General features: G+C 46.5%; 1 protein-coding gene across 2 annotated transcripts in view; it reads left to right on the forward strand.

Moving 5' to 3' along the window:
- Dock1 (dedicator of cytokinesis 1) overlaps positions 1–24,663 on the forward strand; it is a 441,986-nt gene that overhangs the window by 87,153 nt on the left and 330,170 nt on the right. For both annotated transcript variants that reach the window (XM_026384205.2, XM_026384206.2), the window contains exons 19-23: positions 2,616–2,713; positions 7,722–7,811; positions 8,121–8,221; positions 15,463–15,597; positions 22,091–22,199. In XM_026384205.2, the coding sequence (XP_026239990.1) occupies positions 2,616–2,713; positions 7,722–7,811; positions 8,121–8,221; positions 15,463–15,597; positions 22,091–22,199 (533 nt within the window). The remainder of the gene's footprint in view (positions 1–2,615; positions 2,714–7,721; positions 7,812–8,120; positions 8,222–15,462; positions 15,598–22,090; positions 22,200–24,663) is intronic.

A 24,663-nucleotide genomic window follows, 5' to 3' on the forward strand; every position in this document is an offset into this window, starting at 1 on the left:
ATTGGGACTGGAAGTAGACACTTTAAGGCCACTTAGATACATTTGGGTACAAATGTTTTAAGGCCATTTGAATGCATTTTTCTAAGGTTACTCATGTTTTGCCTGGAGTATTTTAAAGTGTTCTCGCTGGTGACTGCAGGAATCCTCAAGAGCAAATAAAAAGCCTCACCTGAGGATTAGATCTGAGCGAGCTGTCTCAGGATGGGAGTGCATAGAGGGCTTTCAGGCATGGTCCCAGGGAACCTGTGGTCAACAGTGCTGGCCCCATAACAACAAATGTTGTCTTCTGGATGTGACCCAATAGTCCCCCTGTGCCTGAGGACTACAGCATTGGCACCTCATTTCACCCAGAGCAAGTGTGGCATCTCCAGTGGGTGGCTATCCCATGTATATGGCACTTTGGGTTTTCAGTAGGTCCTGGACGAGCGAGCTGCTGTGTATTGCCGTCATTACTGTGCAGGAAGCCACCGTCTTACACCTGGGTCATGTTCCAAAAGCATATTTGTTATTTGCAGCTTGAATAGATTTTCCTCTTAAGACAATGTCCTGAGAAGCACAGGGAACCCCCGTGTCCCTGGACAGGGCCTGGGAACCAGGAGATCTCCCAGGACATGGCGCTCATCCCTCCTTTCATCTTCAAGCTCCTTGAATCTCAAGGCTACAGGGTGATTCCCTCCCTGGAACTGAGGGAGAGGGCGCCCTGGACCTGGCAGCAGCTGTTGCCGGGCAACAAGGAAATTCCGTTGTGATGCTGCTCGCAGGAGCAGAGGGGGAGTCTCATGGCTTCATTTCACATCGGCATCGATGCCCCTCCGTGGGATGGTGGCATGACAGGTGTGTGCAAGACAGAGCTGCCCCAGTTGGCGCCTCAGCAGCGAGTCCCAGGTTCTCACTTGAGGGAGTCGTTTTTCTGAAGCCATGATTTGTGACCGTGAAGTTCCATGACTTAGGGAAAAGCAGTAGCTGAATATTCAACGAGGTCTGTATTAAATACCCCTGTCCTCTGCATTATGCTGGCTGCCATAGGAGATAGGAGAAGAAGTGTGAGGTGGTTCCTCTGCTCGGTTAGCTTACTGTGTAATTAGAGGGAAAAGATGATGAAGTCCCAGGAATAAGGCATGGAGAAGGAAGAGCCTCATGGGACTTGGTGGCCCTTGGGGACTGGCAGCTCTGCTTTCTTCCTCCTCTGAGGTGATCTACTAATAAGCCCAGTTGGACTTTGTCTCCAGTTTGCAGTACGGAGGTAAAGCCCAGCTCACCTGCTGCCAGCTTTCCATGAATAGGGTCAGATTATGATTTGGACTCCACTGAAAACTGGTTGTCACTTGTGAGATGGCAGTCGCCTTTAACCTTGGGACCAGGAGCATGCCAGGGCAGGCTGCAGCCTTTCCCATGACTTCAGTTTCAGTTAGAAATTGAAACACGTGAACTTTCATGATGAATGAATCTGTTCCAGTTCCAGATCACGCTGTTGTCAGTATGTGGTGCCGGGCAAGGGCTGTTTCTTACACTGACTGTGTCTGCTCACTCTACGGCAGTCTTGGGAATTTTTGCAACATCGCTCCCATTGTTCAGATGAGAAAGCAGGGGAAGCTGACTTGCACAGGGTCCTGTGCTTGCTGCCTTCAAGCCCAGGGCATATGTATTGCATGGAGAATGTGGGGCTGCCCACTGTTGGTTTCAATTCTGTCCTCTGCCAGCTATAGTCGCAGTGAGGTCAAAGAAATGAAATATTTTTTTCTTTTCAGTATTAACTAAAAGTTTTTGTTTTTAATGGTTATAATTTTTATAGCTGAAGTTGGTTCCTGATGAACATCAATTAGATGCACTTGGCTAACTGCATTTTTTCCCAAGTAATGGGACATTAGTAAAACTCCAACCTGTGGGCAGAGGTCCTTTCCTAGAGAGGCTGTGGGTTCTGTCTTTCCACCTTAGAGGACATCTTGTGTCTTAAACAGAATCCTTTAAACTTAAAAAATTCTTTAAGACCTTAAAAATCAGCCTATGTAATCCTTGATTTTTCTGTTGAAAAGGCTGAGGGGGCCCGATGTAAACAAAATCACGACAGTCAGGACAGCTAGCAGCTCCAGAGGCCGAGCAGGAAGCTCAGCTCCTAGTGGTCTCAGTGGCACAGGGTTGTCGTAGCTCCAAGGTCCTTGCGGGATGGTGGCTTTGCAGTTTCAGTGTCTGAATTGGTATGAATTATTTTATATCAATTTATCTTAAATAAATAAATAAATAAATAAATAAATAAATAAAAAAAAAGAAAGCCTAAAGGCTTTTCTCCAACAGAGAAACCCACTTGGCAGGAGCTACCAGGTAGCACCTTCCGGGTGGGCAGCCTCTTCCAGGTCCTGTGGCCCCTGCAGCTGCCTTCCTGAAGGTCCAGAGGTCAGTCTTTTCCCAAATGTATCCTTACAGCTTCCACCCGGAAGCCACCCCATGGTAAATGTAGACGGAAATACTCAGTGTGTTGCTGCAAAGCAGGCGAACCTTTTGAAATAGGGTTGATGTTTCTATTAAAATTTGACGGGGATCCTGGTCTGACGTGGCGTGGGAGGCAAGGGGGATGAGGCCATTGCTGGGTGCAGAGCTGACTGTCCCTCTGCTTGCAGTGGGCCTCCTGGGCTTGCTGAAGTGGCGCTCCAACACCAGCCTGCTGCAGCAGAACCTCCGGCAGCTCATGAAGGTGGACGGCGGTGAAGTGGTGAAGGTAACGTGGGCCCTGCCTAGGGACTTCACTGATGGATGGAGGCGCTGACCCCATGGCCGAGTAGGGTTCTAGGTATAATCCTGTTCACTCGCAGTGCACCCCCTCCGAACGGCCAGAGTGTGCTGGGATCCTCGTGTGGGAGGCTGCAGCGTCAGCCTGGAGTTTTCTGTGGCCAGTCTCCTGGGTTCCATTTCCTCCTCTCATGGGTCCTGTGCAGTGCTGGCCACAGCTACGTGGCCTCTGCAAGTCCCACATTCATTAACGTGAGGTGGAATCATGGGGGATTGTCGAGAGATCCGACAGCCCGCATCTGGCGTGTTGGGATGTGCTGTGCCCATTGTGACCTGTAACCCTGACCCACACCTCCTCCAAGTCCTTCATCTGAGGCCTGGTGACCATGTGGTGCGGTACCCAGCACAGTGCCGAGCGAGTCTACCTTGCTCATTTTATCATTTTCTTCCTTATGATCTTGGACTGTTTTTCACCCCACACATCAGATCTGGGGGTGTGTTGGGTACGACCATTTCTTCCGACCTTCTTTGCTCAGTGTCTGAGATCTGGCAGTGAGATGGAGTGGGGTGATCCAAGATCCCTTTGACCTCTCAGATCCTGGATTCTTGTTCTGTGATCGTTCATGGTGCTGGTATGTCTACCAGGATGGGGTGCTTCTTCTCTCATGCACCACACCGAGGTGCTTGAACGATTTTCCTTGCATGTGAGGGTATGCACTATTATTTCCAGCGTGCTTCGGGTGGATCAGGGACATTACCTGCTCACCAGCACGCAGCGTGTCCTGAGAAAGGTCTCTGCAGCGACGTCTATATATTCCTCACCCTCCGTGAGAAGTGCCAGGGAAGGGGGCCTGCCTTATCTCTGCAAAATTAATTACTTAAAATGGCCTTAATTAACCAGCAGTGTGCTTAACTTCAGAATGAATTAATCTGGTTGCACGACTTTCCTAAATTCCTTGTATAACAATTCAAACATATCCTTGCTAATCTTACAAATTTTAATCATCTTCTCCGTCCTAGCCCTCTGCCAATGGCGTGGACAATGTTAATTGCATTTCAAACTTCTCCGGGTTCTATAAATTCCCTAGTTCAAATGGAAACGGGGAGAGTACGTGAACGTACTTTAGAAGACACGCAGCTAATGAAATTTTGTCCTCTTTCATTTTAAGACTCCGTGTCACCTCAGGAATTCTCTGTACTTTTGTTGACCTTTTGTGGCTTACCAGGAAAAATGGAGAATCCTCTTATCCTGTTCCCCACCCCTGGGTCCTGTCACCTCTGCCTCTTCATCCCTGGGAAGGATTTCCCCATCTCTCCCACCTTCCTGGGCACACGGGTACCCAGGTGGCCTTCTCACCTCACCAACTGACTTGGTCTTCTACCTTTGCTGGCATGTCCTACAGTCTTCTCTGTGCCCATAGAGGTGACCTGAGTGTCCAGGCCACTAGCTGTTGATGGCCAGGGCTTAGGAATTCTCTGGCTGTTCAGGGTTCCTTTGGCTTCACTTAGGGACACTGGCAGGTCCTGAGTTCGGTTCCGTCTGTTGGAGGCCTCCTTTGTGTATATTTATAACTGATCCTAGACAGAGGGCCTTCTTTGATAGACTGAGGAAGGTTTTATATATTTAGTTGAAGCAATGGTCTCCCATTCCCACTGGAGAGTGAAAAGGTGGTTTTGTTTCTCCAGCGGGTGGTCTCAGAGACAGGGAGGGGTGCCTGCCTGCAGAAGCCATCTCCTGGCTCCACATGGGGACCTCCTTGCCCGGCTCATCCCTGACCACAGGTCTCTGCAGCCACGTGAGGGCGGTTCCGCTCCCTCCACTGCTGTTTCTGGGCTACTGAGCAGGTCACTGGTCTGGGTGGGACTGGCCGGCCTCCTTTGGAGTTTGCAAGAACCAGTGAGCCAGGGCTTGGCACCTGGAAACCGGTTGGCAGAACATTAGGTTGTTAGCAGATGGTGACCAGGTTTGACCTTGGTGAGGAGTTACACTCTGGAAATAATGGGAAATGCTACGGGGTCATAGGGTGGTGCAAACGCAGATGATCCGAGAGTTTCTCGAGCCCTTGTTGTCTAGACTAGAGAGCCTTTGGGTCAGGGTGGTTTTATTCTCTGCCATTTGTATGTGACGTGTTCTGGTATAACCTGGGGCTGGGCAGCACAGTGGAGTACAGTGAAGACTCAGGCCTCGGTGAGTCTGGGATCTCCTGCTGGGCATCGGGCTGTCCTCCTTCCCAGAGGAGAGCTGGGAGGCTTCTGCCTCTGTGGCCAGTTCCACCACACCGAACACAAGTTTGTTTCCTGATCTCGGGCTGTGACAGTTTGAGACCCTCTGTGTGGTCTGGAAGGACCTCTGACACTGGCATAGGCTGGACCATTTAGGAGAATCCAGACCCCATGTGATTCAGCCACCCTTTGATGTTCTTGCTGTGGAGCTACCTTACCCCCTTTTCCTTGTTAAAAGTGATGGTTTCATCAAGGTTATATTCATAGACCATAAAATCCACCCCTTTATTCTGTCCAGGTCCATAGTTGCTGGTGTAGTGTGCAGTCACTACCACACTACCACTGGTTTTTTTTTTTTTTTTAAATCTTTAAGTCAAATATACAAAACAAAATTTATTGGCAGTATCATTTAAAAAAATTTTTAAAAAACTAATTAATTAATTTGTTCTACTGTGTTATACATGATAGCAGAATGCATTTCAATTCATAGTACACATATGGAGCCCAGTTTTTCCATTTCTTTGGTTGTACACAAAGTAGAGTCACACCATTCACATCTTCATACATGTACTAGGGTAATGATGTCCATCTCATTCCACAATCTTTCCTACCCATTTTCCCCCTCCCTTCTCTTTACCCTATCCAAAGTTCCTCCATTTCTTCCATGCTCCCCGCCCCCCACCAATTATGGATCAGCATCCACTTATTTGAGAAAACATTTGGCCTTTGGTTTTTTGGGATTGGCTTAAATCACTTAGCATGATATTCTCCAACTCCATCCATTTACCTGCAAATGCCATGATTTTATTCTCTTTTAATGCTGAGTGATATTCTATTGTGTGTATATACCACAGTTTCTTTATCCATTCATCTATTGAAGGGCATCTAGGTTAGTTCTACAATTAAGCCATTGTGAATTGAGCTGCTGTAAACATTGATGTGGCTGTGTCCCTGTAGTATGCTAATTTTAAGTCCTTTGGGATAGCTGGGTCAGATGGTGTTTCCATTCCAAGTTTTCAAAGGAGTCTCCATACTACTTTCCAGAGTGGTTGCACCAATTTGCAGTCCCACCAACAATGAGGGGCCTTTTCCCCCACATCCTCCCAACAATGATTGTTGTTTATATTCTTAATAGCTGTCATTCTGACTGGAGTGAGATGGAATCTTAGAGTAGTTTTGATTTGCATTTCTCTAATTGCTAGAGATGTTGAACATTTTTGATTGATGTATATCATGTTCTGAGAAGTGTCTGTTCAGGTCCTTAACCCATTTATTGATTGGGTTATTTGGTTTTTTGGTGTTAAGTTTTTTGAGTTCTTTATAGAGCTTGGAGACTAGTGCTCTATCTGCTGTGCATGTGGTAAAAATTTGCTCCCATTCTGTAGGCTCTCTCTTCACCTCACTGATTGTTTCTTTTGCTGAGAAAAAACTTCAATTTGAATCCATCCCATTTATTGGTTATTGATGTTAGCTCTTGCTCTATAGGTGTCTTATTAAGGAAGTTGGGGGTCTAATCTGACATGATGAAAAAAACTTGTACAACTAATAAATGAATTCAGCAAAGTAGCAGGATAAAAAATCAACACCCATAAATCAAATGCATTTCTGTACATCAGTAATGAATCCTCTGAAAGAGAAACTAGGAAAACTACCCCATTTACAATAGCGTCAACAAATAAATAAATACAATACTTGAGAATCAACTTAAGAAAAGAGGTGAAAGACCTCTACAATGAAACTACAGAACACTAGAAAAGAACTTAAAGAAGATCTTAGAAGATGGAAAGATCTAGTTTGCTCTTGGATAGGCAGAATTAATATTGTCAAAATGACCATACTACCAAAATCACTATACAGATTTAATGAAATTCCAATCAAAACCCCAATGACATTCCTCATAGAAATAGAAAAAGCAACCATGAAATTCATCTGGAAAAATAAGAGACCCAGAATAGCTAAGGCAGTCGTTAGCAGGAAGAGTGAAGCAGGTGGCATCACTACACCAGACCTTAAGCTATACTCCATATCCTGTTCGTTCTTTTGCATGGCCAGTCCCACTCCGTGGCATGCTGCCTGTGTGAGGACCCGCCACTAGGAGCCCATCCCCTCTAGTCCACCCCCTCCAGTCCATCCTACCCGAGCCGGGGGGGAGGGCTTGGCTCCTTCTGCTGTGCTCACCCTGGAAGCCTCGTTTTTCCTAACTCCCAGTGCCTCTGTTCCGCAGGGTCCTGTTCTTGGTGAATTTTAGTAGACTAGAATTGATAGGCTTTGGTTGGAGGTGTGTCTCTGGCCCACTGCTGGGGACGTCAGCTTCGGAATCACACTCCTCTTCTGTCCTCATCGTTCTGCCTGGTGGAAGGACCTTTCTGTTCTCAGCAGGACCTGACCCTGTGTGGCTTCATCCCTCGCTGGCTCACGTCCTGCACTTAGTGTGTGCAGACAGATCAGATCCTTCTTCCTGGAGTAGCTACCCAGTACTTGATCACCAGCTTTATGAGAACCAGACTGAGAGCTGGGAGGGTCCTGGGGCTGGGCTGGGGTGGAGTCTGCAGCTCTGGTCCCTCTCTGCTTCCCTCTGGTGACTTGTCCGCTTGGGATTCACTCTCGAGGTTTTTTTCCTTGAGCATCTAATGGCTGAAAATCCACGGATGTTAGGTGCTTTATGGGCAGCCCTGGGGCCAGGGGGTGTTTGGGGTCTTACCAGAGGCAGTGGGGTTCTAGTTTGGGGGACGGGGTGCTGGGCCGGTCTCCTCTGAGCTCTTGTGTCTGTGCAGTTCCTGCAGGACACCCTGGATGCCCTCTTCAACATCATGATGGAGAACTCGGAGAGTGAGACTTTCGACACGCTGGTGTTTGATGCTCTGGTAAGGGGCCTTCCCTTCCCTGCTGGGGCTTTTCCTGGTGCGGCCTGGGGCGGGTGGGGGAGCTGCCCACTGTCCCCTCAAAGAGGGACTTGTGAATCAGGTCAAAGGGAAGGCATTGGCAGGCGGGAAGTGCCTTTCCATGTGGAACTGTAGTTATGCACGCGCCTTGTCGGGTGGGAAGACACGAAGGGGGACTGGCTTCTGCCTGGAAATGTCATGGTTCACTTCCTCTCATAGACCTGCCAGATGAAGGCTCTGGAAGGGTTATCATCATGTTGTGAACGAAAATATTGTTGATTAATTTGACAGGTGTTTATCATTGGACTAATTGCTGATAGAAAGTTCCAGCATTTTAACCCCGTTTTGGAGACCTACATTAAGAAACACTTCAGCGCGACGCTGGCCTACACGTGAGTTCTTTCATTTGTTCTAAAACCAGCGCTTCTCTTTCTTGAATGGTTAATATTCAGAGTCTTTTTTTGTACGACTTTGGCTGTGACTGTACATTTCCCTCTTTAAAACCTTGAACTCACTGGGATAATTTTTATTACTGTTTCCCTCTTAACAGACCTAACAATCTTGTTGAAAGAGATACGTGATAAATTATCCTAACGTTCTGGAATGAATTCTTCTTCTCCTCCCTACTTTCCATTTATCTTTGGAGATTTCGGTTCATGTTCGATGAGGCTGATCTGTGGGCACAGAGTGTCTGCCACACTTCAGGTCCCCAGCAGGCACTAGAGTTCATGGATGCGCTCCTGTTGGAAGGTGGCTGGTCCTGTGGTGTGCATACAATGCAGTTTGTTCCCTTAGTGTATCTCCTTGCCTTCCCTGTGGCTCCACAACACTCAGCTCTGACTGACTTGTATTCTTGTTGCGCAAGCAGTATCCCAAAGGTACCTGAGAGAATGGCAGCACACCTGGGCTGTACCTGGGCCTTGAGGTTGACAGTGTAGTCTTGGAGTCTGGCTACACTCTGTCACTTAGAAGCTCTGTGATCTTGGGCAAGTTGACCACCCTCTCTGGTTTTCAGGCTTCTTGTCTGTGGAAAAGGACATGGCTATAGAGTTGTTTGAGAATTTTAATGGGTTATTACATGTAGAGTGTTTGGGAAAATCCCTGATGCTTAGAAAGCAGTAAGCAGTTGTTGGGTTTCATTATCATTAGAGTTATTATGGTGTGTTACTTGCTTTCTCCTGGTGGGATTTATTGGCATTTCTTCTAAGTTTGTATTGTGCAGGTTTCAGTGAAAATAAAGATTCACAACATTTCTTTAAGAACAGATTCACTGGAAATAATTCTTTCTAGTGTCCACAGATTTGAGTCCCAGATCCCATCTGGGTTTTGAGTAGTTAAAATCTGAATTCCCTGCCTGTGCGTAGCCTCAAGCTCAAGGTCACACACGGGGTCTGCCTCCGGAAGCTGGCCGGTGACCACCTGGTCCTGTGCCTAGACCTTTCCTGTCCTGCCTCGCCTGCATCTTTATTGCAGGCTGGTGGGTGGAGCCGCCAGGTGGGCAGAGAGATGCAAAATGTCCTCAGGCGTGTAGAACAAGCTGCGACCTGTCTTTTATGAGTCTTTGGCTAATAAATTTTTGTTTAAAACGTTTGTTCGCCCAGTGGAGATGGCAGTTTGTTTTCGTGTTGAATAGCTCTTCACAGACCTCAGGGGATGGAGGTTGAGTGGCGTCTTCTCACTGTGGCAGCTGAGACCTGACCCTGCAGGTTCATGGCTGTGACCGGGGTTGCTGTGAGTGTGAGATGATGTCCATGTGTGGCTGCCATCCTGATTCTCCTTGTCTGAAGTGGCCAGACAGCTGTCTTCAGATTAGACTTTGCACTTTAATTTCAGAAAAGGAGAGCAAGGATGAGCCGGGCACATGGTCCGCCCTTGCTGGCACCAGCCTCTCTGTGCTGTGCTGTTGGGGGAGGGGTGCTCTCATGTTCCCAGCCCGAAAAATGAAAATGGGGGAGTTCTGGCAACTGGCTCAATGGGAGACACATAAAAAAGGACCATTTTATCTGTCATCTCTGCTGGGACTGAGATAAGAATCAGTACCCTCCCATTCAATCTCTGCAAATGCACAAAGGCCCATCTTTATTTTGGAAAATAAGTATTCTTATCATGTTTTGATCAACTATCCAGCTCAGGTGGGTTCTCAGCAATGGGAACATGAGTATTTATACCTTGAGATACCAGAGGAGTCAGTATTGACCTCACACTTCTAACCAAATCAGGGAGTACTGCCTTCTACAGAGTCTCTTTCCTTCTATAAATGTGGTGAGAGTTCTTCCCATTTTTTCCTCTGCCAGAGAAGAAATGAAGGATCTGGGCAATGGGAATGACTGTTTTTGCACCCAGTCATCATGGAAGTGACCAGCTCTGGTCCAAGTGAAAGGGAGGGAGGTGTTCACTTTGGGGACTGTCCTACAACGTCACCAGCACCACCGATCTCCTTTCTGTCCACCGAGCCGTGTCTCATGGAGTTGCTGCCGGCTTTTCACTGACAGAATTGATGCTCCGCTTGATCTGAAGCTGCGTGCTCCCTCCAGGGGGCTTGATCTTTGTGTACTTGGAAGATTTATTTTCTGGTTCTGGGTGGTTCTCTTTGTGAGTCATTATTATAATGTTTTTCATTCCTTTCTTTGATTAATTTGTTGGAAGAATTCCCGAAGTGTGTACTATGAATTCTTTTTTTTTTTATTTTTAGAGGAAATATTAATGGGGTGGAAGGAAAGGTACCCTCACGTTTGGGAACATAATTTAAGAGGAGTGAAACAGACCTCATGCCAGGACCTGAGATATGCCTGTGCATCTGGGGCCTCTGGGAGATGCGGATGTGAAGTTGCTCTTGCAGTGGGTGGGCCTTGGCTCTGGACCCCAGAGTGGAGGATGCCGCACACTCAGATCCCAGGGGCAGGCTCCTCCGGGAAGTGAGCCTCCTCACTGGAGTTCCAGGACCCGAGCACTGTTAGAAATGCCTTCACATCTGCCCAGGCACCCAAAGGCTTTTTATTGTGACTTCTTAGTAAAACAGGCCCCCTTGGGTGGCCTATGTGGCACTTGTGAGTCCTGATGCAGGTCTAGAGGAACAGGCTGGCAATGCTGGCTCAGAAGCTAACCAGAAAAGCTGTGTGCACCTGAGAAGACTCCTGTTGGGAGTGTGGTGGGTGCTTGGAAGCCACAGCGAGTTCTTGAGTATATAAATTCTCCAGTCGCCACCTTTTTTGTTAATTTGGTTAAACGGCTCTTCTCACTGGTCTTTGGGGAGGTCTTGCCCAGGCCAGCCATGGGAAACCAAGGCCGCACTGAAGCTCCTTTAGCAGTGCTTTCCTGAGGCAGAAGACGGTGCTTGGGAGTGGGCAAGTACTATTCTATTAGGGGCTAGTAGCAGTAAGACGTGTACAAGTCTGAACTGGATTAAAATCTGCTTATTTCCACTACTGCCTTCATCAGTTGAAAATAAGCCATCCTCCATGTAAAAAGCATTTTTAAAGATTACATTGCAGAAATTGAAAGTCTCTGTGTGTAGCGCTGCACGTTGAAGATAGCCACTGTGTCTGTTTTATTTTCCATGGCCTTGTTGACATCATCACTGTGTGATGGTGTTTGCTTATTTACAAAATGTTATTTTTGCTTATTCAAGATTGAAAGGCTTCTTTTCATTGTTACAATGTGTATACGGGAAAACTCACTTGATGAGTTTGGATAGTTGTTTACATCCTTATGATCAATGCCCAAGACAAGATCTAAAACCATTACCACTCCCCAGGGAGACCCCTCTGGCCCTCTGAGTCAGTCCCACCCATAGAAGCAGGTCCTCCCTGGTTTCTGTTCCCATGCATTGCTCTGCCTGCCCTGGGACTTGGTGGTGGTGTGTGCTCCTGGTGTCTGGCCTCTTCCTTCCACGCGGTGCTTTGGCATCATTGCTTGATTCTGCTTTTCTGGTGGCTGTGCATCTGTCCAGTGGGTGCACTGCCCTGACTCGTGTATCTGTCATCCTGTGGCTGCAGGAGTGTGTCTTTCTGGATTTTGCTTATTGCAAATAAGGCTGCTGTGGATGGTCTTGTCTGCTCTCTGTAGACATCGTTTTCATCCCCTGGGTGTGCACTTAGGACCAGGGTATCAGGAGCAAAGGTGCTGTGTGGTTTACTCCACAAGGAGTTGCCCCTTGGTTCTCCACAATGCCTGTGCCATTTGTAATCCCCCCGAAATCCCTGGGCATTCCGTGCACAGTATATCCTCATCAGTATTTCCCATTGTCTGGCTTTTCATTTAGAGCCATTGTGAGGAGAACAAATTGATATCTCTGTGATTTTCATTATTGGTAACCTGACCACTTAAGATAGTTAGTGCCTGTTTATTTTTTATTTGCTAGTTTTGAATGGATTGTTTTACATCACCTTTTAATTTTTGATTCTTTTGCGTATCTTTTTAGTATTGATTTGTAAGAGATCTCTATATACACACACGTACATGTACATACACAGACAGAGATGGACAGAATCAGACATGAATTTTGAACCCTTTTCCCTGACTGTGCCTTGATGATCCTTTTGGTGTCTTTTGATGAGCAGAAATTTGAAAATTTTTTTGAAGCCTGATTTATCGTTTTAAAAGACAATATGGATTTCAGTTCCATGACTAAAATGTCTTTGCCTGACTGAAGGTACCATCAATGCCTGTACTGTCCAATCTCACAGCACTGGACTCAGGACCTACTTAAATAAAATTTGATTGAAAATCCATTTTCTTGATTGCACTTGGTCCATTTCAAGTGCCCCCTTGCCACATATGGTGAACGGCTGCCACGTTGGACAGCTCAGTTACAGAGGATTCCCATAACTGCAGGAAGTTCTGTTGGCACCAACGGAACATTAGTAGCTCTGTGCTTTTAGCTTGAAGTCTCAGTCAAGCAGAAAATGCACTTAATGAAAGTCAGCATCCATTTATGATCAAACCTCTTAGCAAAGTAGGAACGGATGGGAAATTCTTCAATCTGATAAAACAAAACAAAAATTGGACTGAAGTTGTAGCTGACCTCATACTGAAAGCTTCACTTTGACAGTCTTTCCCTTAAGTTTAGGATCAGAGCAAGGATGTCAGTTCTCTCTGTCTGTTTAGTATTATGCTGGGACTGTGCAATAAGGCAGGAAAACTAGCTAAAAGGGGGGAAAGCAATGAACTGAATCCTCACATAGTGTGATTATGCACAGGCAGAATCCAGTGTGAGATAAGCCTCAGACCAAACAAACAGATAAATAATCACTAGAACTAGTAAGTGCAGGAAAGTTGAACTACAAAACATAGTGTAATAATTCCATAGGGTACACGTAAGTCAACACATTACATTATATTCCTTAAGTGTTATGATTTTTTTATAAAAAATGCCAAGTTACATATTCATAGCAAAACATAACCCAAAAAGAACAATCAGTTTTGTGGGTACAAATAATTGGGAAATGAAATTAAAAGTATTGTGCTATTTACTCTCTACTATTGAAAAAATCATCAGATACCAGGGAATAAATTTAATAATAGATGGGTGAAACCTCTGCCCGCCCCCCATTGTAAAACATTGCCTAGAGAAATTTAACGAGAACTAAATAGAGGTGTATACCATGTTCATGGACTGAAAAAAAACCTCACTTGAATGTCCATTTTTCCCAAATTAATCTATTGTTTCACCACAATCCCATTCAAAATTCTAATATGCTTTTGTGAAAAATTGGTTAACTGATTTCAAAATTTATGTGAATATACAGAACGTCTAGACTACCCCAATAAATTTTTAAAAGATGAAACTGATTTCAAGACTTAACTACTTGCAGGAACACAAATCATGTGGTATTAGCATAAAAATGGCCAAAATATCAGTGGGAGAGAATGCGGAATACAGGATGGACTCACAGTAGACCTTCTGTCTCTGCCTTGTTTTCTTTTAACAGCATAGCAACGTAACTAGCCTTTCCCATGGTAGTGATGATGGAGTTTCCCCCTCCAGCCCCAACATCTGTATTTAACAGTGTGCAATATCCAATGTAGGATGTATCATAATTTGTGTAAGCAGTCTTCAAATGGTGGACATGTGCACCGTTTATGTATTTTTATAGACAAGGCTGCAGTGAACATGATTTGATACATTTGTAATTGCTTTGGTATGGCAGATTACTAGGAATTGCTGTTGTCAAAAGATTTGACTATTTTTAATTGAAATGGATGCTACTGATAGATATTGTATCATGTATTACCAGTTTTCCCTCTAAAACTGCCCCCTGTTTATTCTACCAGCAGTGGTATGGATTCCCCATATCTTGTCTGTCCTAGGCAGAGTTTTACTTCTTATTATGTTATTTACTTGCTTTAGCAAAGCTGGGGATGGAACCCAGGGCCTGGCACATGCTTGTCTGGTGTCTCCCAGGTAGCTACACCCCAGTCTTGTTATCTTAATATCCATGTAGTTATTTATTAATAGAGTTGATTATTTAAAAAATATATTTCTCAACTTTTGCTTATTTAAATTAACCTTCTTTACATATCCTGAGGCTTTGAGTAAATCTATTTTCATTTGAATTTGCTGGTTTTTTGAAATTGAGCAAAATGGAAAAAAAAATTAATGCTTTTTCCTTTGTTTTTACTCAAACTTTTAAGAACTGTATCTATAAATTAAATGCTTAATTTATAAGCTATGAATTACAGCCAAATTTCCAATGTATAATTTATTTTTATCAATTTTCTATAACAACATCTGGGGTTTGATGGAAAATGTAAAAACAATCCCAATTATTATTTTTTTTGTGCTATAAACTGTCTAAACTCTCAAAAATAAGGTTCTTAATGTTTTCATGTTAGGAATTGTTTTCAGCTCACAAGTTATTAATATAAGGACTATGAGAAGTGCAGTCATCATGCTTTTAAAGCTAATAATATTGGGGGGATTCTGTTATTAAATAATGTTGAAAACTGTTAAACTTTATCCATCCATATGAAGTCATGTATCCACCCATGTTATTTTCATATATTGTTTGTACCTTTTTAATATGAATCTTAGATAATCCATTAAAAATTTAACAATGTTTCCAATTTGAAATTTGGCTTTTAAGCTTTCACTTTCAATGTAAGAACTCTGGTTTTTGAAAAATCTATGAAAATGAGGAGAGGTGGTGGAGTTGATTTCCAGTAACAAATACTGTTTATCGTGCCCTTTTTATTGTGGCGGAATATCCCATTGTGAACTTTACTCACCCAGTATAGAATGCACGGTCCCCCGCCCGCGCTGAGAGCCCGTGCTGGGTGTTAGAACTTCCAGACACTTCCAGAATATGTTTCTGGAAAAACAATCGTGGCTGTTTCTCTGTGGTGAGGATCTTCTTGGTTTTGTCATTTCACCTTGGCTTCCTCATCTGCAGAGCAAGGTCAGCACCACTTCACTGAGTTACTGTGAAACTAAGTTAGATACACTGAGCGGACTTAGATCCGCAGCTTGAGGCCAGGAAGTGCTTCTGAAGGGCGTAGACCTGTGTCCCCAAGAGCCAGAGACTTCCATGAGAAAGCACACACTGATCGGAGGAAACCAAGATGAAAATAACAGGGAAGAATCAAGAGGTGTCCGTGCTCTGAACTTACCCTGCCGTGTTTCCCTCCTCAACAGGAAGCTGACAAAGGTTTTGCGGAACTACGTGGACAGTGCCGAGAAGCCGGGAGTGAATGACCAGCTGTACAAAGCCATGAAAGCGCTGGAGTACATCTTCAAGTTCATCGTGCGCTCCCGGGTCCTGTTCAACCAGTAGGTGTCCCGGGAGGCCTCCTTTCCTTCTCGTGCCCTCTCCTGCCCCCCCTGTCCCCTTCCCCTCTTCTCCCTCCTTCCTCTCCCTGCTGTTAGCCTGGCAGAGCACCCATCAGCAGGGAGCTGGGGTGGGGTGGCCCACACTGACCACTGTGCCCCTGTGCGGTCCCTCGGGAGCTGGCCCCGGTGGCCAGGGGGCCTGCCGGCTGCTGTTGCTGCCTGCTGGAGGTGTTAGTGACGCTCCCCACGTCCTGCTGGGTGCTGACCAGGGCTCTGGGCTTCTTCTCAGTATGTCTTTATATAGCAAACAGCCCCAGAAGAGCAAGCAAAGGGAAACAGGCAGCAGTAGGGAAAAGCCAAAGCCAAGTTAAATCGCCACCCGGGAGACCCGGGGCGCCCTCCTCCCCTCTCCTCAGCCAGAGTAGAGCTTCATTTCCAGGAAGATGCTCCTCACACGCCATTTGTAGGTGAAAGGACACTCAGGTGCTTCAGACCAGTGACGTGGTTTTGTACCATCTGGGTGACCGGGGATTGATTTTGAGCTTTAAAGTACATTGGGTCATGTGTGGCTTTATGATTCTGTAGTATTCATATTTTATACATGAACATTTATTAAGAACCGTGCTAAACAAGAGAGCTTTCTGTTGGCCCCACTGGGACCGCTCACTCTAGGTTAGAAGCCATGTGGAAAGGGCTCCTGTGAGTGTTGGATCGCATTCACTTGTTGCTTATATCTTTCTGCCCCTCCATCCTTAGGGTCTGCCTCTTCAACTCAGGTCCCTACGTGGCTCCTTCCTACCTGATGTCAGGTCTGCACTGCGGGAAGCAGGGGGCACGCCCAGGCAGGGACAGCTCCGCCCACCCGTGTCCTTGCAGAGGGCTCCTGCCTCCTTCTGCAGGCTGTGTTCTTCCACCTCAGTGGCAGAGCTGTCACATGACCACCCTCGCTGGAAAGGAAGGGCCTTCTAGATGGGTTTGTTGATGCTTTCACCCAAATCAGAGTTTCTGGGAGAAGGGTACCATGGATGGGGCTATGACCCTCTTCCTGTTCTTTAACCCAGAACGTCTCATTGCTGGTCACTAGTCCTTGAGCAAGTTTGGTGGAGTCTAGTTAGTTTGGGGGTCAGTCTCCGGGGCTCCTATCTATGGCTCCTCTTTGATATTAGATCATTGAGGCCTTAAGTGACCCACAGATATTCAGTGTGACTGGTTCATGCAGAAATGGGGTGAAAGGCTTAGCTGACTTCTGCCCACACCCAGGAAGGGCTCTGTGTCAAGCGCTCAGTAGCAGAGCAGCTTCCCTCCACGGGCCACTGTCCCAGTGAGGTCCCAGCAGGAGCCAGCCTGATCCTGAACTGAGTTTATTTGCTGCAATAATTTGCTTGTCTGCAGAGCTGAGATTGTCTAGGACACAGAGCAGCAGGATCTCTGACGATGGTGGGGCCTCCTTCGCTCCCAGACCTTTCTGGCCAGGCCCAGGGAACACGGAGGGCGGCTGTTCCTCCCGGCCTTTGCTTTCTCTGTTTCCTTCCCTCTTTGCTTCCTTCTGTCCTTCTAAATGCAGAATGAGCTTTTGGTCCTGGTCTCCAACCTTGTGTTTTTCCCTCTTACTGTTCCTGAGTGTGAATCTTGGCCACCCACTGGCTTGGGGAGGGCGGGACCACCCCTTTAAACATATGGTGTGATGCATAGCTTCTTCAATTTGAGTCTATGTAGGATGATTTAGTGTCTTACACATTCTACGGGACAAAATCCCCCTCATGACCTTAAAATCACGGGCCCCAGGGCCAGAGTCTTCATCCTTCCTCCCGCTGCCCTGCTCTCGCCAGCCTCCTGCTCTCCTTCCAAGCCTTCACCTGTGACGTGGCAGGCCGGGCTGCAGATGCAGTCATATTCCGGTTCTGCGTAGGCTGCCTGAAGAAGCCGCTGTCCAGTGTCCCACACAGTTGTCTGGAATGTTGATTGTAACAAGCTTTGAGCAGGTCTCATGTGGGGTGTTTTCAGAGGCGGGGAAGAAAACAAACCCGGACTCTCATTTTCTTACCTGGAACACATTTATTACCTTGGGAGAAAAACAATTGTGCTCACAGCTGGAATTGACAAGTGTGTTTTTCTTTTTGCAGTTGGAACAAACTTTTGAGATCTGTTATTTTTCTTCTTCTTGCAAAACGGTCTGCTGTGTTTTCGTATCATGCAGTCGCTTTGTTAAGTTCTGGGATAATTGACGGTAATTATTCTTCCTAAGAACAAAGAGGTGAAACTCAGGAGATGAAGATGTGGAAGCTTATCAGAGTTCCCTTACCATTTTTTTCTTGCTTTCGATTCTGTACTTTTTGTTTAAAAAACTCATTTTGTCTTGAAATGAGAACAGCAGTTTGCAAGCTCTGGCCCCAAGACATTCGGTTCGTGGGGAACCCACTGCAAGATTCTGAGTGCCAAGGGCCCTTCCCAGCTGGTTTTTGTCTGCCTGTGTTTTCTGTGTGGGTGGATCACATTAACCAGAAAGTAGGCCCATCCTGCAGCAGCCCTTCTGAGCCAAATGGCTAGATCTCACTATGGCTTGGTAGAGCTTTTGCCTGTCATCTGCCGCTTGCTTGGTGAATAATTAGTTATTGATCAGGAGTAAGTTGTGCAGAGCTGTCCTTTTGTTATCATTCCGTGGGTCACAGAATAGAACCTAGTTAATAGACAAAGATCCTGTCGTTCCTTGTTAATAAACACTTATTTAGAATGGAGCCAGCGGAGGAGTTTTTATTCTTCGGTTAACTTGTTTGCGAGTCTCTGAGTTCCTTCTTCCCAGCCCTTCCTCCACCTCAAAGGAGGTCAGACAGGTGACTCTTCTGGTTTAGGTGATAAAACCAAGAGGTAAACTTCTAGACTTCCTTAGTGGCTTTTCATTACAGAAAGATGCTTCAGAGGGATGATCACTGCACCGTGTACTCACTGATTCACCGACCAATATTCATGGTAGAATGTTAAATATATTGAAGACACATTAATGATGTTTATAGATTCTGAGGCCGTGTTATTTATAATTGTGACGCCTTTCTTATGGATTCACTTCGTACTCAACATGAAAACCTTCTCCTGGCCTTTTGGCTGGTGACTGTGCAGAACACCCTTTTCTCCATTCTTATTTCCAGCCTTTTGGGACCTTGATATTTACGTATGGCTCTATTTTTATTTCATTCAGCCTGACAGTCCTTTTAATGAGTTCATTCATTTAAATATAATGTGATTAAATAATATAGTGGATCTGTCAATCCACATTTAAGCAAACCAGAAAGAGATTCTCCAAAGGGGAATGACGCTTCCTTGGGAATGACCCTGCTGCGAGGACAGCAGAACGCTGCCCTGGGAACACACCTGCCACCGTGGCCATGGATGGGTTTAAAGAGGTTGAGGTTGAGGCACGAGGGTATTTGAAGGACAAACATGACGAGGACCACATCAGACATTTGAAACCTGCTTCTTGGCCATGGTGATTAACAGCCAGCCTGCCCTGAGTCTGAGCTGGACCACAGCATGTGGGTAGAAGCCCTTTTGTATTGGGGCTGCAGTGGCCCTGGGGCCATCATGCAGCTAGCTGGCAGCCTTTCCTGGTGGTTACTGTCAGGCAGCCCTGCATAAGAGCCCTCCTGCACAACCTCCCGGCTGCATTTACTTGGTCACAATGACCCTGTTTTGACTTTGACAGCTCTTACATTTGTTTTTTTTATTCCACAGGTTTGTAGCTGCTGCCTTCTCTTTTAGGCATCATTGGTTGGTCCCCTTTTCTGCTTTTCTTTGCCTACTTCAGGACCAATCAGACTTGCTCTTCTCTGTCCCACTTTCTGCTCTCTCCACATTTAGCAAGCCCTCCGTTGCCAGCCTCAGTGATTGCCGGGGGATCATGTATCTCCAGCTAGAGGGTCCTTCCCATTGCTGCCGTTCCCCTCCCTCCACGCTAATGCTCCACAGAGCTGGAAAAGGCAACCCGAACCACATTCACCCCCTGCTCTCTTCTGTGTTGATATCATCATGCATTTTCTTTCATTTTAAATATCGTTCTAGTTGTCGATGGACCTTTATTTTGTTCATTTATTTATATGCGGTGCTGAGAAGCAAACCAGGTCCTCCCACATGGGAGTGCTCTCTCTCTGAGCCACGACCCCAGCCCTCATCATGCATTTTAAATCTGCATATATTTTAAACTCCATCAGAAGTCCCTGTTTTGTGCAGTCATCAGTCCTCGGTGTGTCGGATTGACGGTAGGTAGCTTTTCAGCCTCCATTCCATTTCCCTCTGGGGTCACCTTCCTTCTGTGGGATTTCCCTTGGCAGAGGTCAGCTCTGGGTGTTGCTTGCCTGAGCGACCCATTTCCTCCTGTGTCTGAGGACATCTCTCCTCTCGTAGCCTTCTGAGGAGGCCACTGTCCCTTCCTCAGGGCCTTGTCTTGTTCTCTTGGATTTCTGTCATTTCCGGTGAGAAGCTTTGGACTCATTCTTCCGTTTTTGAAAGTGAGCAGTGTTTCTTCTGCTGGCTGCGGTTACCATGTGTCTCTGTGGGGTTTTTCCCGTCTCTGTGGGATGATGGGAGAGCTTTTGGACTGAAGTGTCCCCTGGTTTTAGAAAGCTCAGGCCCTGCCTGTCGTCCACGGGTCTGCCTCTGCCTGCTTTGCGTCTGGTCCTCGGCAATGCAGCTCTGAGACTCTCCCTCTGTCTTTATCGCCCCTTTGTTTCCCAAACACTTTTCTCTGGAGTTGCCTCCTCTGCTCTTCTGTGTGGTTATTTTTTCTGTGAATTGTCTTCCATTTCACTAATTCTGTCTTTTGCGTTGTCTACTTTTTAGCTAAAGCATATATTAAAGTCTTAATTTTAGATATTATATTTTTTTTTCTAGAACTTCCACTTGAGTCTTTTTTATAGATCCACTTTTCTACAAAATGTCGTGTTTCACCTTCTCTTTTGCTATCTTCCCATTTCCCATAATTTCATCTTTCTCTTTTCTTTGTTATAAAGTACACTGATTGCAGCATCCCGATGTTCTGTTAGCTGACTGCAGGGCTCCCATTACCTGTGGGTCTTTCTTTCGTTGATGTGGCTACGTGGTCTGGTCTTTTGTTGAGTTGACTGACTTCATTGGATACCAGGTAAAGCTGCAGGTGATGTGATCTTCCAGAGGCAAGTCATCCGCCCTCTTCTGGACTGGATGTGTCCCCAACTCTCAGACATTGTCCTAGTCAAGGCTGTAGGGTGACCCTAGTGAGCCTCCGTCTACATTTCATTTTCCCAGGTTCTATTGTGTTTTTACCCCAGAGTCTGCTGTTTTATTGGGCTTCTCATCTTGGCATTTTCCAAGCTCAAGTCATTTTCTTTGAGGACAAAAAAAAAAATTCTGCTCTTCTGGTAGAAGTGTCACTGTGGTTTTTAGTCTCAGACCCCATGCTGCTCCTGAGGTGGCAAATGTCCTCCGGAGGGGAAGGATTGCAGGCTTGAAGCCTCACCCCGAGTTCTTGCCATTCTGCCAAATGCTTCCCAGCCACCTGCAAACACAAGTTCATGACTGCATAATTCTAGTTGTTTGGTACAACATTTAAGCAAACATCTATTTGGAAACTTTATTTACAAAACAGATACACAACATTGCAATTTCCCATTTCACACAGAATTCTTTACAGTGGAACTCATTTAAATGTAAGATCACCTCTAGGGTAATTAATTATCACTTGGTTTACAGAATTTTCCATTGTACACAAGTTTTCAGGTAGAGTATACTTTTAATTAGGCAGAAAACTAGTCTGTATTAATAAAACATCAGAGTTGCAACATTTTAAAATGCTAATGCATTGCTTTTTAGTAACATAGCAACTCTGAGTAACTTCTAATAAATAATTTATAGACAAAGCTTATTCACAATTAGCAACATATATCAGCATCCGCGTTACCAGGGTACAACTTCGTTATCAATTTATTGAATATGCTGCAGCTCTTGAAAATTTTCCAGTAAACATTGATTCTTAAGATGAATGAAGTAATCTTGAATGAACTGGTGTGTCATTTCCAAATGGTCATGAGATCATGTTAGATTTAGCCTATTAAGTGTCTCATGATTGTGAATTTTATAGCGTTTGGGTTTAAAGGTAACCAGCAGAACACCCCACATTCCTAGGGCAGTCCCTGGGGTGGGAGTAAAGCTGATCCCCATGACCCTTCCCTCCTCCTGTCCACCTTCTGCCCCTCCTCCTTCCGTCCCTCCCCTCCTGTGTTGGTGGGTTTGGGGGTTTGTCAAAGGTTCCACACGAGATGGAGACAGCAGCAGGTGGTGTCCCTAAGAGCCAGCCCCTGCACATGGAGTCCGGCCTGCACAGATTCCTGACCTGACCCACCTGGTTGCCTGACCAACCTGACTCCCGGCCCTGGCCGCCTCCCCCCCGGGCAGGCTCCGTGGCCGTGGGGGTCCATCCAGGTGGCCTTCCCGCAGGCCCCGCAGTGTCCTCTGCTTCCTTTTGCAGACTCTATGAAGACAAGGGCGAGGCCGACTTCGTGGAGTCCCTGCTGCAGCTCTTCCGCTCCATCAACGACATGATGAGCAGCACGGCCGACCAGACGGTCAGGGTGAAGGTAGGCACCACACCCGGGGGACGCGGAGGAAGGGGTCCCGCGCGGGCTGAGAGGGGCGGTGCACCCTGCGACCCCGCACTTGAGCGGACCGGGGCATCTCCTGGGTGGGAGCATGATCCTCCTCGCCTGCCGCCGCTGTTCCCCTTGGCCCTGGAGTGCTTCACTCTTTCCTTTGGCCGGGCTTCTTGCTCCTGGGCAGGAGGAGCTTCTGAATGCACTTCTGAATGAAGTGGGGCGTTGATGAGGACGGCTGGACTGCTCAGTGGTCAGGGCGGCTGGGTCTCAGGGAGCCTGGGAGGCGGGCAGATATGCGTGACATTATTCATTATTGTCATGTTCTTTTAACGTATGATTTCAGAAACATCCCCAGGCCTGTTCTCTTAAAAATACTTTGGGCAAATCCTTTTCCAGCTCTCAGGTTTTGCCATGCTCTCCGGAACAAGCCCCGTGTGTTCAGTCGTCTCCTGGCTGCTGCCACCAGGAGACACCGCTGGGCCAAACAGGAACACAGTGGAGCTTCCCTCTTCCTCCCAGGGGGTGCCGTTTTGGCCGGGGAGGGCCACCGAGGTGTTCTGCGTTAGTCATTCACCATTACAAGAGTCAGTTCTAAAAATTGGTGACCTAGGGAAAAGCCACATGGTGTGCATCTTAAAGTTATAGGTTGATAATTTTGGTAACTCAGTATTGTTTAGAGCTTCCTTATTGTTCCAGGGTTAAAATTAGCAATGTGCTCGGTACATTTACTACCGCATTTGTGCCATTTTAGAAAAACAGACGCATACCAGGTAAGAATAGATAAAAATTACAGGAAGTTTCGTGCCCAGAAGTAATTTTAGATTGCTAAATATATTTTTACATTATTAAATTTGATTGGGCTTGACTTGTATCTTCCTGCCTCCCTTGAAGTCACATCATTTAGTGAGTGGAAACCAGGAAGAATTTCCTTCTCGGGGTGTTTCTTTGTAAGATGCGAGCGGATCTGGTGACGTTTGTGCGTTGGTGCTGATTCCCCGTGTGCAAGCCAGATGCACGGGTTTTGTTTGGCAGGCCGCCCCCACCCTGCCACCTTGCTGCTAATTTGTTATTCTATTATTTTACTATAGTTGTTCTGTCACCGTTGGAGATTTAAGGGCTCCTGCTGCGGAACTCTGGTTTTTGTGGCATTTTGACTTTTGGTTTTGCCGTGTTGACGTGTGAATACTGCTGTGAATTGCTTTGCCTACGGAAGGCATTCTCCAGACTGTGCCGTTTCCTGGGTTTAAAGGTTGTTTCCCAAAGGGTGGCCCTTGTTGGCTGCTTTGAATTGGGGGATCTGCTGCATCCTTTGTCTGTGACCTCGAGGTCAGCATGCCTCTTGTCTTCATGGCCTGGTCTGGGTGACCCGACTGGGGTTTCTCACTGTCAGCATCCTGGAGTCACCTTCGTGAAACAGAACCCACTACTCACAGCCCAGGCATGGGTGAGGGGCAGCTCCAGGGCTCAGGCCTCAGGATGACAGGGCAGAGGAGTTTCCACGCTCACTTGCCGTGGGACAAACTTGGCCTCCAGCGTGAGTTTGCAACACGGCCATTTCCTTTTGACTTTGTGAAAGTCTTTACTAGAATGGCTCCATCTTCCAGCTCACCTCCGCTTCCCAGGTTCTGGGGTATCCGGTGTTTCTGGAGACAGGGTCAGCCAAGTGCCCCTTCACTGCCCCTCATTTAAAGCCCCCAACCTCAGGGCTACAGCCAGACCCTTTGGGAGGCACATGTTTTTGTTGTGATACAATGATGTGAATTTCCCATTCTAAGGGCACACGTCAGTGATGTTGGTGTGTCCACTGTTTTGTGACCACTGCCCTCTGCTTCAGAGCAGTTTCTTTTTTCTTCTGAACATTTATTTTTTAGTTGTAGTTGGACACAATACCTTTTTTTATTTACTTATTTTTATGTGGTGCTGAGGGTGGAACCAGGGCCTTGCACATGCTAGGTGAGCGCTCTACTGCTGAGCCACAACAGAGCGGTTTCATCTCCCCGCTTGAAACCCCACACCCATCAAGGATCAAAGCCCATCACTCCTCCTACACCCCTGGAAGGTGCCCTCCTGTCTCCATCTCTGCACCTGACTGCCCTTGCAAGCCCGTGGAGGTGGAGTTGGGGGTGTTTGCCCCACGACCAGCACAAGGCCTTCAGCGTCCCTCCCTGTTGAAGCTTGTGCCACTCTCCTGCTTTTTGAAGGCCGGATGGTGTTTATTTTTGTGGATTGGCCGTATTTTGCTCAGACCTTGACCATTGCTAGTGAAGCTGCTGTAATGTGGGTGTGCAAACCCCTCGCACCCCTGGCTTCCATTCTGTTGAACACATACCCAGCAGGAGAAGGGCTAGGTCATATGGTGGTCTTGAGTTTGGGTTTTGGAAGAGTCACCACCGTGTTTTCCAGTGCACGACACTCGTAGCCCACTCCTTCTCTGAGGTCCTTATTGCAT

This window comes from Urocitellus parryii, chromosome 5 (assembly GCF_045843805.1).
Source record: "Urocitellus parryii isolate mUroPar1 chromosome 5, mUroPar1.hap1, whole genome shotgun sequence".
Taxonomy (NCBI): Eukaryota; Metazoa; Chordata; class Mammalia; order Rodentia; family Sciuridae; genus Urocitellus; species Urocitellus parryii.